The sequence below is a fragment of the Ostrinia furnacalis genome, unplaced genomic scaffold, assembly GCF_004193835.3.
Source record: "Ostrinia furnacalis isolate ACB-3 unplaced genomic scaffold, ASM419383v2 OfSCF5765, whole genome shotgun sequence".
Lineage (NCBI taxonomy): Eukaryota > Metazoa > Arthropoda > Insecta > Lepidoptera > Crambidae > Ostrinia > Ostrinia furnacalis.
In genome coordinates, this window is record NW_021136004.1 from 188,353 (window position 1) to 208,776 (window position 20,424).

Sequence of the window (20,424 nt, forward strand, 5' to 3'; positions counted from 1 at the left end):
CATCGGCTGTATTTGGCTTAGGGCCAGATCAGGCACAAATCTAGTTAATGCTATGCTAAGCTAAGGGAGACAATTTTTATATGATACCTAATATTTATAAATACACTGTAATGGAAATGTAGGGTCTTAGTAGTTTGAACCCCTTCGCCGCTGGGCTTTGTGGTGAATCTGCTCGTATCAGAAGGATATTTTCCTTAGCTCAAGGAGTTAATGGAGCTATCAGTAATTAAAATGTGTGCAAATACAAAACCAGAATGCGGGCAGTGCAGCTACAGGACAGGTCTGGTCAGTTTGAAAATCCTTGGGGAGAAACTTTTATCCAGTAAGTAGTGGACGTCATTTGGATGTTTGTATGTTCCTTGGCCAGGAAAACAGTTGATAGTCGCTTACTTGTCAGAGATGGGACAAGTGCCAAGCTTGTTAGAAAAGCCTCGCTCCCACTGGTCGACAGGCCTCACTATCGCCACGTAGTGACCACGTTTACAGTTTAACTTTATTGGACCCGAAACTGTTGTATAAGCGGACAAGACAAATTCATGTTTGAAATGTCCAAACTTTCATACAAATACAAAGTTGATAAAGAAACGTTTTGCAAATCTGTTAAAAGTTATTTTACGTACGTCGCTATAATAGGTAAATAAAATATGTTTAGACTTGTAAAATATTCTTCTTCTTCTTTTCCACAACAAACCTACATCAGTGTCAGCCCAGCGTCAGCCCAAAACTCCACCACAAGAGTGGCGTTGTCAGTAGCCTCCATTTTGTTTGGGCACGCAGGGCCCGACATCATGTGCTTCCTCGACTGGGGAACAAAACCGTACTTATTAGGTATGTAAAATATTATTACGTAAAAATGTAAAATATTATTTAAACATGTTTATTAAAATACCTAAGCTTTCTCGCAACAACAGCAAAAAAGAGACCTTAACCTTTAACTATGGACGTCGGGTCTCAGAGGCCCACCCCCCTTTTCAATTTCTCGGTTTAAATACCTTCCCGCCACGTGCTGCTCTCGACCATCTCAGTAGCTTCAGTTTTAACTGTGTTTAGACCAAGGAGGCATAAAATCGCGTCTTCTGGCACTTATTACGTGAGTAATAACCATCCAAAATTTTATCGGGGTCTGGGAGACCCGATGACTATAATTTCCATACAAACATACTTGTATGGATGTGACTTGTCAACTATAATTTTTTTATAGTATATCATTATAATATGTTGTAAATTGTTTTAGTTTACGAATACATAATGGTAGAAAGTATCTGAGTATATCAGCTATACAGTGTGAGTCACGTTAAAGTGTACATATGAAAATAGATGAAACTAGACCTATTTTTATCGACAAAAAAGAGGTCAAAAAATTTTTGAGATTTTTTTTTAATTTTTTATAGAATTTTTTTTCTTCCAATTACTTATTGTAAAGAAAACGTAATAACTTTTAAACTAAGCGGTATATCCTGATAACATAAAAACTGTAATAATGCTAAATAACAGGCGATACTAAAAAAATACATAAAATACACAAAAAAGGCCAACAAATAATAAAAAATGATACTTTTTGAAAAAAAAACTGCTTAAAAATTCGTGTTTTTTTGGTTATTTGATAAATTTCTCCAAAAAATGCCCCTATAACAGGTGGTTTTTATTACTTTGTATTATTCTCCATCGTATTATCTTTGTAAAACCAAAAATCGCATGTCTCTATCCCTATCACAACATTTGCTATGAGCGTTTGAACAAAGGCCTGCCACAACATTATTCTCCGCCTGCAGGTAGTGAAAATTTTAATTTTAACTAAAATGCTTATTTTACTTCGAAATCTTTTGTTTTTATTTAAATTTAACTTGTCTTTATCTAAATTACAAATCTAGAGCCATTTTCAGTTTCGTTGTTAACGAAGCGTTGAATAGCGCGCCCGGAGAGGCTAAGTTCAAACGATCATTGCAAATGTTGTGATAGGGATAGAGACATGCGATTTTTGGTTTTACGAAGGTTATACGATAGAGAATAATACAAAGTAGTAAAAACCACCGGTTATAGGGGCATTTTTTGGAGAAATTTATCAAATAACCAAAAAAACACGAATTTTAAAGCAGATTTTTTTCAAAAAGTATCATTTTTTATTATTTGTTGGCCTTTTTTGTGTATTTTATGTATTTTTTTAGTATCGCCTGTTATTTAGCATTATTACAGTTTTTATGTTATCAGGATATACCTCTTAGTTTAAAAGTTATTACGTTTTCTTTACTATCAGTAATTGGAAGAAAAAAAAATCTATAAAAAATTAAAAAAAAATCTCAAAAAATTTTTGACCTCTTTTTTGTCGATAAAAATAGGTCTAGTTTCATCTATATTCATATGTACACTTTAACGTGACTCACACTGTATTATTAGCCCAACTATCTAAGTAACATTCCAGAAGTAAGGTTTTACTTGTAGGCGATCCTTCTTTTGAGTTTAGATGTCTTAGAAGGTACCATTGCTGCAGATTTCGATTCTGAATGGTGTATATTTTGCCTATCAAAGCTCTCAAAGAAAGATGACACATGCCTGTAGAGATAATTTGTCTTTAGTGTTCTAGGCCACTGTTTATAATTTTAGTAAGTTTAACCCTTGTCAAAATTATTATTTTATGTCTTTCAGAAATTCTGTTTATGTTTTTATGTCACACGGTTAGTAATTAGCAAGGAAAAAAATATTAGTTTGATTTATTATTAATCGACTGTAATTAAGGAGCCTATATGTGATGCCAAGTCAATTAACACTGAAAAATGTCTAAGTTTTTTAAATTTGCCAAAAAATAATTAAATAATGATTAAAAATTGATTACATTTACTACTAGATCCTTTATTAATAGTTATTAGATATATATCAACTCTTTGATAAATTCAAATTGGTTCAGATATGAAATTATGAAGAATTTTAGATACGGGTCTGTGAGACCCGACGTCCATGGGAGTGTGATTATTTTTTCACGACTATAGTTAAAGGTTAAGCAACTACGACCAACAATAACGCTTTGAAAAAAGTTATAAGAATAAAGAAGAACGGTCATCTGTGACCCAGGCCCGACAGAAACGAGACATACCTCAGTTTATTTGTCATGTCTTAATTAGTTAAATTATATATTTTTTATTTTCGAAATCTATGTATAACACCAAAATATTACCCTTTGTTTTTGTTCAGGCGTTATACAAAAACCAATACAAAATGCCTATTTATCACCAAAATTGGTAAATGTATGTACCTAAATGTCTATTACAGCTGCTATGAAATGTATCTAGGTTACCTGGAGATACAGCCGGATTATACAGGGTGGAAACGAGAAGTTACAAAATCCAAAAATTCAATGTTACCAGCTTCCATAATCTGTAACCTATTATTGGTACCATATGAAAGAGCTCGTGAAGCACTTTCAGAATCAGTAACTAGTTTTTCGATATCTTGTATAGTTTAGAAATAATCGAGTGAGATCACTTATCGTTCCATATGTATAACCACCCTGTATAATCCGGCTGTATTTCCAGGTCACCTAGGTACATTCCATAGCAGCTGTAATAGACATTTAGGTACATACATTTACCAATTTTGGTGATAAATAGGCATTTTGTATTAGTTTTTGTATAACGCCTGAACAAAAACAAAGGGTAATATTTTGGTGTTATACATAGATTTCGAATATAAAAAATATATAATTTAACTAATTAAGACATGACAAAAAAACTGAGAGATGTCTCGTTTCTGTCGGGTCTGGGTTTTTTTTGTATGGGGCGTGACCGTTCTTCTTTAAAGAGCAATACATCGCCGAGTTAGACGGCTTGTCAAATTAAATTGGCGACAGTAATTTGTTACCAATACTCGAGGTCCTTCGACCTCGTTAAATTTTAATGAGACCATTAATCCAATAAGTGTACAAAGACAAATGACAGAACTTAATTAAACATTTAAAAATCATCTTGCAGACACAAAATTTAATCAATAGCAAGAAAAGTTCGGGGTTTTCTTGCCAACGGACGTCTATATTAGTTAATATTAGGTATCTATGTGTTTTGTAGAGACCATTTATTACAAAACAACCCTTAAAATTCTACTGAACTTTATTAGTCCTAGGTTATGTGCTGTAATTGAAATTCTATTATTGAATAGCCTTAATCTACGCTTGAAATTGAATCTAATTTTGTGCTTCGTTCTGTATTATTCCACGCCTTAGTTAGTCAGTAACACATATAGCACATCTTAGTACATACCAGCACATCAGACTTACATTTTTGTTACAAACTAGCATCTACATATTACAAAAGATGCTTAACTTGATGTGCCGTTGATATACAATATTCTTATTTTTCAAACTCCAGGACATTCATCCACGGACAAAACAAAACACTACACATTTTCTTCCTCCCTTTCGTGACAAAACACAGCAAGGGACACGGCAATTTCAGCTCTACAATTGTTCACTTCCCGTCTCACTATCTCTACAATAACGAACTCCCAGTTTTCCCGTGAAGTTTTCTCAGGGATGGATTGAGGGTTACAGGGCCTTACAGTGCTGAGTCCCGGGAAACGAGATACGTATTGAAGAGGTCGTAGAGTACCTGGTATTGAAAAGTGGACGACACGGTTGACCCACTTTTATTTTTTTACGGGATGACGGATGTACCTACGTTGTATAATACATAATATGTGTTGTAGACTGTGTGCAAAAAAGTCATATTTACAGAGGAACTTAATACCTAGGTATAAAACATGCAAATAATGGTTTACTAAACTATTGTATCTCTAATTCGATTCTGAAAAACTTTAACTTGGACATGAAAAATTGCTATGGTAGTTTATTTAAGGAACGGAATAATACTCTTACATTCAGTCAGAATCTCAGATCATACTATGATCTGAGGTAAGAATCAAATAAGTATAATTTTATTAAGAAACTATACATAAATAGAAAATTCATATAAAGTCAGTTATAATAATACATAAATAGATGCTTAAAATAAAATTGCATATTAAATCCATCTTAAATAACTTTACATAACTTTCTTATGTTACCTGAATTAGGTAGATTTAATCTGTATTTTTCCAAATAAGTAAATTAAAAAATAACTTCTATAACCTTTGACTCAATCTAGCACTGATTTTATCAGTTAGTCTAGAAGATAGTACACAAGTAGACATAAAGACTTAACCCTATAATAAATTGTCTACTTGAGGATATAGATACAGCCCTGTGCATCCCAATAGAAAGTAAGAATTTTTCTCCCAATGTTCTTTAACTTCGGGATTAGTTTTAGAAGAATGCTCGGCAGTGACCATTGAGGAAATGGATTCCGCTTTTTACATGGTTCTCTTCGAATTTAAGTTTGCCAGTTTAATACGGTAGTTTTTTAGAATTTAACGGCATTAAAAGTTGAATTCCGAGCTAGTTTTCTTAAAGGTAATTTGGTATTCGAGAGACGTAGCCTATTTTTATGTGTCATAAATTCACAATTGAGTTTTATAGTCCCAATTGAATTAAAGTTTACGGTCTTGTAATTTTATTGGAATACGCGTCATTGTCCCCAATTTTTGTTTTAATTAAAATGACCATGGCAGTTAATACGAGTGTTTATAAGTGTCAAATCAAGCTATAGTTGTAACATAATAAAACAAGCAATGTAGCTAACAACAACATTGGTATGAGATAAAATTATCTATGACGCCATGATTGCAGTAGACTTACAAACCCTGCCATAGCCAGTGTTTTGCATATTGAGAAGCATCTTAAAATTACGTATATTAAAGCATTTGCAGTCAATTAAACTGATCAGTAGGACTTACGTACCGTACATCCAAAAGAACTGGCCGTGTACTATGAATTTGAATTTAAGATTTCACACACGGTCAAATTTTGGATTTTACATCACTAAACTGACCATGAATGTCCAGCTTAAAGTGAGTATGGACTAGACCATTTCTATGTATGTTCTTACGAATGGTAAACAAAAACAATACAGGTAAAATGTGCCTACGACGTTTGGTTCTTGAAAGGATATCACCCCACCAAACGTCGTAGAACTAGAACATAAATGTAAATGATTACATAGAGCGGCTCGTTGTTCTGAAATAAATGCTCTAGCTAGTTTATACTCACCGTTAAAGTATCATTTCTCCATACCTACCTCAGAAGCTTATACCAATCTCTCACCTCCACTTGACTGAGCACTGTAATGTTGCAGGCGGTATCCGACTCCATGCTGGTGGAACTCAAGGCGTGCTTCATGGAGGCGTATGACGACAACCAGGACGGAAAGATTGACATCAGAGAGGTAACACTCGCGTACATTGGTTTTATTTTGAGGTATTTATACTTACAAGAGAAATATAGGAGGTTTTTAAACCACAACGAGGAAAGCTCTTGAGCTCTATCTCACAGGAAGTGATGATCAAACTGAAGGTGAAAGCGAGATTCACTCGAAATCCTCATCTAGAGAGGAACTGGTATCTTACTATCTCCAACTGCCGAAACTACTTAGAAAGAATGGTGGTAGCTAGCCAAGCGGACTTAGAAAAACATAACACACCTCACCTTCTGGCGCAGTCGGTGATATCAAGCCGCATTTGGCACATAACGCCACCTGATGTTTCCATAAATTGACAGAAGTAAGCCAGCGTGTGTAATAGCATGGCTTAACGCGTTAACTGTTTGGACACAATAACGTTGTGCTATATAAATGTAGTTCTTGCAACTCACGAATGCGAGTGAGCTTTACTTGTGTGTGTACGTGTACATGCACATACGATAGTGTAATAATGTCATATAAAAACTTGAAAAACGAACAGTAGCGAGCCACCACACATGTAAAGCTCACTCGCTTTCGTGAATAGGCTAGTTGCCTAAACAAATTTTTTTAGTCCGTAATGTTTAATATCAAAAAATATTAGACACATATATTTTTATTTGTCAATCTAACAAATAATTACATAGTTATGGTGCGTTGAAGTTGCGCACGACGTCACAACGTGCGGCATTTTTAAGCAAGCGTTGACGTCACGGGCCTCTTCTTATGAACTTTGGGGCGCTTTATCTCTTTAAATTTTCATTAGTTTGAAAAAGTGAAAAATACGTGTAGAGTATTTTTTTATAAGTTAACTGACGGACTAATTAAAACTCTTGCTTTTTGACCCAGGCAATTGCAACAACATAATATTATAAATGACCCACGCTGAACTGTCCCACCAAACTCCATGACAGGGGGGCGCTACCATCGTTCAACTATATGGTTTCCAACATGGCAAAAAGCAGCGATCCGGTATTGACGGTGGCGCCCCACTGTCAATGTCATGGATAGGACAGTTCAGTATTTTGGAACTATACAGTCATGTCACAATCACGCTAGCTCTGCACCAGTTTCAGCAAGTTTCAGAAACTCGTAGTTGCAAGTTAATCGTTTATTTGGTTTCCAGCTTGCCCAACTGCTGCCCATGGAGGAGAACTTCTTACTGCTCTTCAGATTCGACAACCCCTTAGAATCTAGCGTCGAATTTATGAAAGTAAGTTTAAGCTGTTTTTCATCCATCGACTCTTCCATAATTAGTTATACCTACTTACTAATATTATAAGTGCGAGAGTAAGCCTAAGCGCAGACCAAACAATTTTTCGTCGGCCGATAGTTTAGTCGGTTGACATATCAGTATGAGCATGTATGGAAGTGCCCAAATTACACAGATTTGATTTTTAGACAACTATCGGCCGACTAAAAGTTGGTGGTCTGCGCCTAGGCTTAGTAAAATCTGTTTTTCACGGTTATACCACTGAACCTAGGGATACCTTGAAGGAACGTGTACGTGCGCTTCCTTTGTAAAATAGAAATTAATGCGGACGAAGCCACGGGCAAAAGCTAGTCTCATAATGTTGTTGCCATTTAATTAGTTACAAGTAGAATCACTTGACAGTTTATTTTATTGCTATATTTCTCTTCGACCCAAATAATTGATATTGCTCTACTGAGTTAATTACGGAGTTAAATGAATGAGTGCCTGACCCTGTTTGTTCTGAGGTAAAATTAACTAATCAATATTCCAGATTTGGCGGGAATACGACACGGACGGCAGCGGCTATATTGAGGCCGACGAACTTAAGGTAAATTAATATTACTTATCGTAGGGGTCACTTAAATATTAGGGATTGATGGTGAAAAAAACGGGCATATAGCCAAGTTCTTGCAACTCACGAAGGCGAGTGAGCTTTACTTGTGTGTGTACGTGTACTACATGCACATAATGATACTTAGTGTAATGTTAAAAACTTTTGAAAAACGATCAGTAGCGAGCCACCACACGTGTAAAAAATATCACTCGCCTTCGTGAGTTGCAAGAACTATAATTAAACTACCTATCTAATAAATTGATATGACTTATAAGTAATTATAATTATTATCTACTATCATAGGTATCTGTGAAGTGTAGGTAATCTCCAGTTCGACGTAATTTTAATATCATAATCAGTATTAGTATGAATGAAATGAGCTCATTTACCTCAAAGTGATAGGTACTTATAATAATTAATCGTTATTGATTGAGTGATTGATTGATCGCAAACACTGATTGTATGCCTTAGTTTCTACTCGGAATAACATCGAATATTTTTAACAGATATTACAAATTACGATTGATTAAATATTACATAATTATACGAAGTACCTAGCACATTAACATACAAAATAAGAACTTTAAGGTTGTTGCCTACCAGTTCAAATTAACGTGGTTACCTGAGCACATGAAAATCTATGTAAATACCAATTTTCAAAACTTTCCAGTTAAAACTACCAAATGCCTGGACTTTATAGCGATTTAGGTTTATACCTACTCAACAGTTTTAACGAGAAAATTAATTCGATTTAATTTACTGCTTAATTTTTAAGTAAAATTCATTTATTTTACTTTATTACTTACCTAATGGTATGTTTTCCTAATTTTCACAGAATTTCCTCCGAGACCTGCTGAAAGAGGCGAAGAAAATCAACGACGTTTCAGAGGACAAGCTCATTGAGTACACTGACACAATGGTACCTGTCCCTTTGATTCATTTATTACATTTCCACTTTATTTATCTCATTATGTTAATGTAGTAATTATCTAAATGGAAAAACGAGAATCAAACGCTACCTTAGAATTGAGGACAAAAAACTTTATGTGCCTATCAGAAATACTCCATTTATTAGGTCTATTTCTCTTTGATCATCTGGATTTGATCACCCAGGTGATCAAAATGGGCTTCAGGTGACACTTTGGTGTCCTTTGATAACCCACGGATAAGATCACCTACTTAAGTGGACTTCTTCTCCATGGGTGATCAAAGGACGCCAAAATGTCGCCTGGAGTCCACTTTGATCACCTAGGTGATCAAATCCAGGTGGTCAAAGTGGAATAGACCAATTTATTAGAACTTTTTGTGGTGGTTAAGTAGGTAGTAGGTAGGTAAATATTAAAATTGATTTCATTAGATTTGGCACACAGCCGAAATGAGTGACCTAACTTTGACCTTGCTAGCATAGGCTCCTGATAAATTTATAGATAGTAACCTGACGTATAGCGCCATGTAAAGCAAAAGTTTATCTGACAAATAAGTTGTTCTAGAGTTTAAGGTCTAATCAAATATTTTTCTTCAACAGCTACAAGTTTTCGACTCTAATAAAGACGGTAGACTGCAACTATCTGAAATGGCCAAGTAAGTAACAAACTTTCAGATATAATTTTTGATACCTAAGTCTCGAAATGGGACGAAATCGACCCCGTTTTTTAACGCTGTGCGAAGCTCTTGCTTAAATAACTACCATATTACAGTTTTGCCTAATAATGCAAAATTCCTTTACATTGATTACTATGAGGCTCATGCGCGTGGATCCTTAAAGGCCTATTCAAACCTGAGCGATATTCGCTGTCGCTGTGGGTAGAGGTACATACCGCGCGGGTTTCGCTCAGGTATTTAGTATCAAGTATCGCAGCCAGAGCGACCTGAGCGATATTCGCTGCTGCTGTGGTTAGAGGTACATAGGTAGACGGTAGCGAATACCGCTTAGGTCTGAACAGTATTATTACCGCATACCCACAGGGTTTTCTCTGCCGCAGATGGTAGCGAATACCACTTAGGTCTGAATAGGCCTTCTGTGATTTTTGGCGTGGACGCACATGGTGACACATGAACCAATCACAGAGCTCTATTCAACGCTGTGCGTTCGATTTGCTGCTTCAGTTAAGCAAGCATCGTTTGTGAATACGGGCGTTAGTGGACCAACCCAAGGCTTAAATTACTCGGCTTTAAGTTGTGGAAGATATTGCAAAGGCAACTTATGAAATAAACATTTAGCATTATGACTAATAATTATTATTGTTTGCCCCATCATACTTCTATACAGAAATATCTAAAAGGAGGAAATCCCATGACCGTGTAATCCAACCCTAACGGATCATTCAACCCATGAAACTCTACCCTTTCTCGTCTAGCGGCTTCCGAGATAATTATTTTCATACAAACTTCCACCCGATATTGGATTCCTGGTTTTCACATACCGCAGTCGTAAATTAATTTCACCTGATGCTTGCCGGATGGATTTGAATTTTTGTTGTAAAAGCCAGTGAAATGATACAGTTATTATGTACTTAAATATCGTATTACATAACATTAATTCATTAATCACAGCATTCTATTTCAAAAAAATATGCCTTACAACAACTATGATATTTAAATTCTACTAGGGCCTAGAACCTACCTACTAACTTACTAGTAACTTACATTTTTCTATAATTACTTGTATCCTTACTTGTATCTGAACACACAATACGATGCGGCTGAATTAACTCTGCACATGAAAAATATTAGTCAATCAAACAAGGCCCATACGCCGTGGACATACGATCCACGTATTTCCAAAGCAATGTGCCGACTTATTTCAGCCGGGTAGTATCGTATACCATCACGTTGCAGATTGCTGCCAGTCAAAGAGAACTTCCTCTGCAGACAAGTGTTCAAGGTGAGTGACACTTCATTTCGCGCCATAAATCAGACGCCATCTTGCCAAGGATGTCCCGCGCGCGGGAATTTTAATGAAAGGCAGACATGATGGAATGAAAAATGGTTCATTTTCATCAAAGAATAATATAAATCACCAATAGCTATTAGCAAAGGATGTAAGTGAAATTTTGGTGATTTATTTTGATCATCGATCAACAAAAAGTGTTTGGGTAAATTGTTAAAGTGCAACGACAGTGTTGCGAGTATTACAAGTCGTTTCATTTTCCATAAACATTAGAAACATGGTTCCCACGTTGATAGTCAGTTGTCCCCATTGCTTTCATTAATGTTTTCAAAAATATTAGCGACTAGTCGAACAAAGTTATTTGTAAATACAACGCAATACCTACCGATAGCCTCATCGTCTAAATATATCAAAGCTATTCTTTTTGTTTATTAAAATTAAATAAAATGGAGATCTTTAGCAAGAAATCTAAATTATATGAAATACTTCTAGGTCTAAGATCTAAGTATAATACGAATACTTAAAAGCACACGAAATAGAGCTAACAATACAAATTATACTAAACAATGTAGGTAATATTAGTTATTTGTGTGCATTTTTTAAATTGCTCGCATTTTCACGCATTTTCACGCATTTTCCGCTGCACGTTTTTCTAGTTTTCATTTCCATTTTACAACATATCACGCACTATATTAATAAATAATTAAACCAAACGAAAAATAATAATACTTTTAAACAAATTGCTCTATCTATACTGTACAGATAATACAGGGTGAAATCAAGGTACCTTACTTGTCCTAAAAATAATACCGATAATACTGTTCTATTGAACCATTGCAATTGTGTATTATAGAGGGCATTACCCTACTAAATTAAAAAGGCATAACTCAAATAAATATTTAATACTTAGGTACCTACATTACCTATTTAAATAAATAAACTTATGTCTTGATTTCCCCCTGTATTCCTTTCTTATTTAGCATTAAACTAAAATTGGAAACGTAAGTTCTAAATCTAATAAATTATTTTAAAAAATACTGACAATATTATTTGTGTTATTTGTGTAACAAAATTATTATTTACTTACACGAATCCACATTACAACACAAATGTGTCATTTTTAAAAAATAGTAATACCATAACAAAAAATATTCGTGGCTTTTTCTTTTAAAAATGCCTACGACGTTCTTGACACATTCTATGTTTTGTAGTGTGGATCAAAATTAGCATGATGTCTGTCTGCTGCCTGTCCTTCTGTCTGTCCTAACACTAAGCTTGTCTTGCACTGCACACCTTAGGAGGGCATAGAGGTGAGTCCTCGAGGTCTGTTGCTATCGTGTCAACCAATACTATCCTTAACTTCACAAAGAACAAATTATACAAAAGCCTAATACGAATACCTACTATAGAAGTTGGGAATGCCCAATTCATACGATCTGTTATAAAACTGACTGGTTTACCAGAAATATAAAATTACAAGTACACAGGGTGTCAATAGTCAAGCTTTACGGACTGTGAAGATCAAAAGCCCGACCTATGACAATAAAAAATCTTGTCACTTAATATTTTAAAAAGTTCGTTAGAACTGGATTTTAACTAAAAAAATAAGATACTTTGACTTGATATAATCTGTTCATCTAAGAACAAATGTATGCCTTTGTATTTTATGATCTTTGTGGAATTGGGACGTAGAAAAATATTAGATACGATATCAATAGCTGAGACCTTATAATAGCATCGCCATTGGATAAACTAACGTTCCTAAAAGCTTAGACTGATTTGAGTGCAGCAATTGCACAAAAATGCATCTTTTGACGAACTTTATTCCAAATGTTTATAAAGTTCACTTTTAAATGTTTAACAGATAAGATTACCTTACTATACCTATACCTACTGTGCAGATTATTGTACATATTTCTTAAGAAAGTTTCAGAAAATTTAACGATTCAATTTTATCTTATGGCGATGGAATAGCAATAATTTGCAGCACATTGTTTCTATGCTTTTGTGAATTGTGATTTTTAAATGATGATTTACATAAACACAACTTTTAATAAAGATTATTTACATTAGGAGTGTAACATTTATGTGTATATAGTCACAAAACAATAGTTATAGCTGGGACTAGCAAAATAAAACTTTCTAGACTTGATATTTATTTGTGATGTGAAGTAGCCAACATTGCAAAATGTCAAATCGTAATCGTTTATGTGTGATAGTATAGTTTACTTTACTTACTTAGTTTATTTTTAAATACGGGTCCTTGCACCATGTTGGGCGCCACAATAATATGAAAAGGTCTTCTATTGGGTACTTAAAGTATTGACCACTTGCTGAGACATTCCTAAATTGAAAAACTAAATCTAAGTAAAATACAATTATTTTTCTATTTAATATTATTCAGTAAAATTTTGTTTGAACAAGTGGGCCTTATTATACCTCGTAGATGATTTAATTTTAACTAATATTACAAAAGCATTTTTCTTTTAACAGGGGGCAACTAAACTTACGAAAGATGACATAGAAAGGGTATTCTCACTTTATGACAGGGTAAGTTTAAATTTTTTTTTCATTTATTGTTTTAACCGCATATTCGTCAAATCTTCTTCCTTAATTTATTTGTTAACCACAACGGGAAAGCTCCAGTGGATATCTCACTCGGTAGAAAGTGATGATAAAATCGAAGTACGAGTAGTAGAAATACAACCCGATCGAGTTAGCTGCGCACCTGGTAGCCGTGACGTCACGTCGACGCATTGGCAGGCCTGGCTCACTTCGCGCGGTACATCCGATAATTACCTACAGCGAAGCGCCCCGCCGGCGGGTATTATATCAGTCGAGTGTCACGCGCGCGCCCGTCAGGACGCTGGCGTGCGTTGCAGTGGTACCTAATTCTATGATCGAAGTATTATTTAAAAATGGACATAAAGAGAGATAAATATTGTGCGGCGTTCGGGTGTTTAAATTCGAAAAGAAATCTACCGGATTTATCTTTTTTTTCGCTTCCCAAAGATGCTGAAAGGTATGTTTGCCATGTAGGTAATCAATAATTCTTAGGATAGTATAGGAACCTAACCTACCATGACTACTGCTCAGAATGCGTTCGTTCGTTTCAGCCGAATGACGTCCACTGCTGGACTAAGGCCTTTCCCAAGGTTTTCCATAATGAATGCGTACTTACCTACATACGTACGAGTACTTCATTACATATAAGTAGATTAATTATTTTTTTACTAGACAGCAACCCTAACAGCGTAAGAAGAGTTCAGAGGCACGCGATAGAAAGAGACAAAACTTGTAGGTGAATAAAATTGTAGGTACGTAGTGCTGTGCGAGCTGAATTCCACTTTATCGCGTCGTAGCAAGACTCGCATTTATTTAAATCGTCTTGCGGAGTAATCCTTCTGTACCTGTACTATTACTTATTCTGTGGCATTGGTACGGAACGGGGCGAACGCGGAGAGGTGTGCGGGTGAGTGCGATGGAGAGTCGCATTCAACGAGGTGCGCAGTTAGCCTGATAAGGTTGTAGAGTAGTGTAGTATGGTTTATTATGGATTGGAACTTAAAGGTTCTATATGTTTTATTTCTGTTGCTAAGTTATAAAATTTAATGAGATTAATTTTCAACAGGACAACAATGGATCCATAGAAAACGAAGAGCTGCGAGGATTCTTGAAAGATCTTTTAGAGTTAGTAAAAAAGGTAAAACTATAGTACTTACTTAATTATAACTTACGTAATCTATGTTAGCATAATCAGACTGCCTGTACTACATTTTTGTTTCAATTTAGACCACATTGACCTGTGTGTAAATTACTCAGTAATAAAAATAACAAGTGAGACGTCTGCGAAAATAGTTATTTATATAAGAGAGTAGGTTAAATATTTCTCTACTTAAAGGTTTATTCTATCAATTTCAGGATTACGACGCGCAAGATCTTCTAGAATTCGAAGAAACTATCCTCCAAGGGGTTGAATACAGTAGCGACGGCAAAATCAGCCGGAAGCAGCTCACCATGATCCTTCTAGCGCTCGCCAAGCACCATCAAGAAGAAGAGCCGACCGAAGAAGCTTCGTAAGCGTATCCGAACGCGTACATCAGTCCGTCCCGAATATCTGAACGAATTTCTAGTGTTGCGACATCTTAAAAAGAATTAGGATTTTTTGTTAACTTTGCATTTTTTCTCTGTGGTTTTGTTGGTGGAATTTTCCCGCGCAAACACTTTGTTACCTACCACTTTAAAAAAATTATACCTGCGGCTCCGCGGAGTTTTGTTTTAAAATACACCATTTTTTATTGTTATTCTTGCTACATAATCACGTAACATTTAACAAATTTTGCTATTTTGGAGTAAGTAATTAATTAGCTAAGCGGAGAAAAGTTTCAGAAAGCTTTTATATTGCGTAGAAATTATATCCGACATTCGCGGAGCCAAAACGCAGACAAATCAAGCAGTTCATTGGGTCAGCTTTTAGTAACACAGATTTCACGTAACGAATGGGGAAAAATACTCAAAAATACTAGAAAATACTAGAAAATACTCATTAGAAAAACTTTTATCAATTTTAAAGCCAAATCAAATGCCAAATATTTAAATTAGCTGCGCAATCACAAAGTTGCGAATATTTTCATAAGTCGTTTAAACGGAATGCTACCTAGATTTTAACGTACATTTTTGATATCACTACGATCCCACATATCACACCATTTCCCTGATACTTACACCAATTTTAAAACAATCTTCAATCTTTATTAATTACTATAATATTAAAAATTAAATTCAGACCGCTTTCGATCGCCACAGTGATACGACTTTCTAACAACATTCGTGTCACTTAAAACGACAGCAAATCAAATTAAACTATTATTGCACTAAAAATAAATCACTTTGCATGTCTTAAACTTTCTAAATAAATGTGGTGGAAAATGTGCTCAAATATCTCGAACTGTGGCGATATCCCTAATAAAAAAATTAAAAATTCACAAAAGAAAAATATATGACCATCATGTCATTTTGAATTAATTACCTACCTACTCTTTACACTTCCAAAAATCATCTTAACGATCAATAAAAACTTTAAAGTTCCTATAATTCTTAGATCAAAACTTCTCAGGACTTAGCGATAGGCTGTACTTTTGAATTACAACTACTCAAATAAAAAATAAGTGCAAACAATGTAATACCTGACGTTAATAATGAAAAACTGTTGATTGTAAATATAATTATGGTGTTTTAAAAAATGCATTTTATTCTGCACTGAAATTGAAAGATAATAAAAAATTTATTAGCTACTTAAAACCATTTTTGTGTAAAAAAAAGTGTATTTTACCCAGATAAACTTGTAATTTATTTTTCCCTGTCATGTCATTTGGAACGTAGATTTTATATCCTATAGATTCGGTGTAGCTTTAAAATCTTTAAATGTCTTTGCTTCAAAATGGTGTGGCTAGCTGGGTAGAGAAATGCACATAATTGTCTAAATAAATAGTTCCCTGATATTTTATGTACTATTATAACATTAAATTCAATTAACACAGCATTTGTATCATTATTTTTTAAAGAAAAAAGTTAAGATAAGCAAGTATTCCTCATTTATTGATGTCGTTATTTTCGTCTATAACTTTGTATAGCTTTGGTGTTATAAATTATTGTAATTATTTATTTACACGTAGATCACATGACTGTATTTTATTAAGAGTTATAACTTTATGAAGTTGCGAATACAATGAGGTAGATTGTAGCTACTGCATTTCGCAATCTGCAACTCTGTGGCGTTATAGCATCATTGTGTGTATATTCGTAAATATTTTTATATCGAGTGAATGTTAAATTAATTATTTAATTATTACCTATACGTTATACTTAGTCTGTTTAAAATCACATTTATTTTCGTCGACATAACGTCGCGTTTCTGCCATTTTATTTCCTTAAAAGTAAAGTAGGTACCTATTCTTTTTAATTAATTTAATTTTTATTAACCTAATAAGTTCTTAATTTTTTTGGTAATAATAAGTTTTTTAATTATCACACTTTTCAAGTTTATTCACCTTCCTTTTTGAATTTACTTATTTATTAGTGGTCTAAATCGGTGTTGTGATAAAATAATGTAGCTTTAACAAACTACCGAAATATGCACAAATTGTATTTATTCTTTCTAGTCAAGATGTAAGATATTTATGATGGAATGATAATAATTATGTTGAAATTATACGCCAAGTGTAACTTTGCATTTCTACGTCATCTTTAGTCTGTTATGTCATGAAAAAATTAATCCTTCATAACTTTCTGTCCACGTGATTTTTTAATTAAAACTGGATAATAAGTACATGAGTACTTATTGTGTTAGTTATTTGTCGTTATGAATGAAATTGATGGTTATGTAAGAGTACCTATAAAATATTTATGTCGCAAAAACGTTTACTTAGGCCTCTAAAATTATTTGTATTGAGCCCGGCACGTGTTAATGTTGGATAAGGTGTTTGTTATAAAATGTTTATATTTATATCTAAAGAGTTTTATTTAATCCGATTGTCCATTTAGGCCAAAGGACATCCGCTGCTGTACAAAAGTCTCAGATTTCCGCAATGACCAATCTTGCGCTGCTTACCTACTTGTGCCCATATTATGCCTTTGATTTCCAATAGATTGTAGTTTGTCGAACTCCCACGTGCTCCCACGCACTGAGGATCTCGTCTTTAATCTGTCTAGTATTACATAACTGAATCTGAAATTAAATAAGAAAGTATTAATTTCTTGTGTCCAATTAATTGCCCCGAAAAGGGGGTTTGTAATAAAGTTGTTGGGGCTTTTATTAATAATTACTTTACTTTCCTGAAAACCCATTTGAATTTAATTTCCGATTTAATTTTGTGCTCGCTTAAACGTCTCCCATTAAGTAAGACATTTTATTCATGATATAAAAACTCAGACCAATACAAACAGTTAGATTTTTGTAGGTATTGTGCGGGTGCGGGTATCGAACCCACAGCTTCGACGGGGTTCTGCTAAGTAGTCCGGTAGGAACGTGAACCACTTATGGCCAGACGACCGTGAAATTAGACGCTATACTATAACTTTATAACATTCGCTTTTATAGGTTTCACTTTAAAAGCGAATGTTATAATTTGCAAAACACCAGTAAACACTACTGACTACTACTACTACTGTACATCCCAAATCTGAGTGGTTCAATTTTAATAACAAAACTTGATTATGACTTCTCCATTGTTAAAAATCAAACTCGATGAATAAGTATTATTGAAGCCTTTAAAAATGCTTGTGAAACTTTTTTTTACTCATGGCAACACTAAAACACGAACGCCCGCCATTACCGGACGCCGTCGTGCTGCGGATAAAAATCCGAAATTATTGGAAAAAGTAACCACAAGGTTATAAATTAGATAATTTGATCATGGGTGTGACTGTGGAAACAATCAGCCCCGGAGATGGTAAGTTCCTTAATTAAAATGCCAATACCCTAATCACTTGTCAGCGGTGGTGGTGGAACATCCTGGGAATTTTCATGGAAAATTTCCATTCGTGCAATCGTTAATTGTATTGTAAACTCTGTGTAATATAAAAGGAACACATTACGATTGATTATTGTCAGTGAATAGTATTATTTTTTTCTTATCACAAAGTGTAATGACGCTACCGCTTCTGGCAATGACGCATAGAATCTCCCAGCAATCAATTATTGCATTTAAGCTAACCTATCTAGTCTTTGATAGTTAATATTCCTATTTCCACTTTTTTCCATTGCAATATTATTCCCTTTTATCACTGCTTCTAGGCTTTATTAATCTAAGCTAGTACCCTACAGCATACTGCTATCAGGCCCTCGCCTCAGCAAGAGAAACTTATCCAATTTCTTAGTTGAAAATCCTTTTTCCAATTTGACTCAATGGGATATTTATAAAAGTCCTATTGAGGTTCCAGTTACAAATTAATGGGCTTCAAAATCTGTAGATTACATACAATAATAAGCATTGAGCGAAATCCAAGAACATATTTTTTCCCATTTTATTGCAATCTGTCTTAGGGGGACATTTTAGTTTCATTTTTCAGTGACAATTGAAGTGCATGTCCTCATGAACATTAAAATAAATATTTAAATCACTTACTATCGATTTATTTTCTTATCTTCAGGGTCGACTTACCCCAAATCGGGGCAGACAGTGGTAGTCCACTACACAGGCACGCTGACTAACGGGCAGAAGTTCGACTCGTCCCGCGACCGCGGAAAGCCCTTCAAGTTCAAGATCGGCAGGAGCGAGGTCATCAGAGGCTGGGATGAGGGTGTGGCTAAGGTAACCTATGAATTCAATGTTTGAGATTGTATTCATAAACCCAGCGAACTGAAAAATTGGTAACATTTCATAGAAAGTTGTCCTAAATCAAACAATGAGAACCTATAATTTATTTTTGTTTGACGGTGGGAAATAGACAACTGTACATTTCTAATTCTAATTTCATTATTATAACACTGTTTGGGGGTAAACTATGTAAATGCTCATATGCTCTGCAGCCCATGCGAAAAAGCTAAGGCAATATAAAACATTAATGAAAATTTTCCCTTTTTTTTACAGATGTCCGTTGGTGAGCGTGCCAAGCTGACCTGCTCCCCCGACTACGCCTACGGCCAACAAGGCCACCCTGGCGTCATCCCGCCTAACTCCACTCTCATTTTCGACGTCGAACTCATCCGACTCGAATAAATTCTACCACCACACCCAAATCTTTATGGTTTTGTTAGACCAGTTAATATTCTCTGTATGACATTCATAAGACCTTTAAATGGGCATTGGGCGCTCTAGTGTCCTTATTACATCCAATTATTCTCAATAATCAACTGCATCATTTGCCCTTGATGAGTGGATTTAATATCTTTATGCGTAGAGTAGCATAGATTATTGATATCTCAAAATTTTCTCTATGTCACAATATATGTAATCGTTTAATAGTGTCATCTAGTCAAGACTTTCAATTTGAAGATTCTATTGGTTAAATTTAATTAGATTTACCAGTACGACTGTCTAACAAAACTTGTGAATCACACTTTCACTAAAGTTATACACATCACTTTGTCTCCAGCACATTCCAAAGGCATTTAGAGGGATTTTGGGAAAATATGCATTTAGCCCCAGTTTTTTCTAATATAACATTGTGAAGTTACTTGTCAAAACACAAATAATTCAATAACTGAGCCTATGTGAGAATTTTTTTATCAAAAACTGTGTGGCAATTTTCTGTAATTATTTGGAACCAGTGTTAATTGTCAAGACTGTAAATATCTATAATAAGCACAACACCCAGGATACCGATTTTGTTGTTTAAAGCTTTATTTGTAAAACTAAGATGAAATAAAGTAATTGTGAACAACTCAGCTTTTTCATTGACATCCTAC

At 34.6% G+C, this 20,424-nt stretch overlaps 2 protein-coding genes across 3 annotated transcripts in view; both read left to right on the top strand.

Moving 5' to 3' along the window:
* The window catches only part of Cbp53E (Calbindin 53E), a 55,105-nt gene extending 37,585 nt beyond the window's left edge, over positions 1-17,520 (top strand). The window contains exons 3-12 of one of the 2 annotated variants that reach the window (XM_028316558.1): positions 6,216-6,305; positions 7,444-7,530; positions 8,063-8,119; positions 8,961-9,044; positions 9,651-9,706; positions 10,964-11,009; positions 12,314-12,325; positions 13,509-13,565; positions 14,647-14,718; positions 14,937-17,520. In XM_028316558.1, the coding sequence (XP_028172359.1) occupies positions 6,216-6,305; positions 7,444-7,530; positions 8,063-8,119; positions 8,961-9,044; positions 9,651-9,706; positions 10,964-11,009; positions 12,314-12,325; positions 13,509-13,565; positions 14,647-14,718; positions 14,937-15,095 (720 nt within the window). In that variant the 3' untranslated portion in view covers positions 15,096-17,520. The remainder of the gene's footprint in view (positions 1-6,215; positions 6,306-7,443; positions 7,531-8,062; positions 8,120-8,960; positions 9,045-9,650; positions 9,707-10,963; positions 11,010-12,313; positions 12,326-13,508; positions 13,566-14,646; positions 14,719-14,936) is intronic. The other variant, XM_028316559.1, reaches the window with a different exon arrangement.
* A 791-nt stretch (positions 17,521-18,311) lies between these two features.
* Positions 18,312-20,399, top strand: Fkbp12 (FK506-binding protein). Its single transcript, XM_028316571.1, has 3 exons — positions 18,312-18,466; positions 19,167-19,327; positions 19,607-20,399. Exons 1-3 carry the CDS (start codon positions 18,430-18,432, stop codon positions 19,733-19,735), a joined length of 327 nt encoding a protein of 108 aa, XP_028172372.1. The 5' UTR covers positions 18,312-18,429; the 3' UTR covers positions 19,736-20,399.
* The last annotated feature ends 25 nt before the right edge of the window (positions 20,400-20,424 follow it).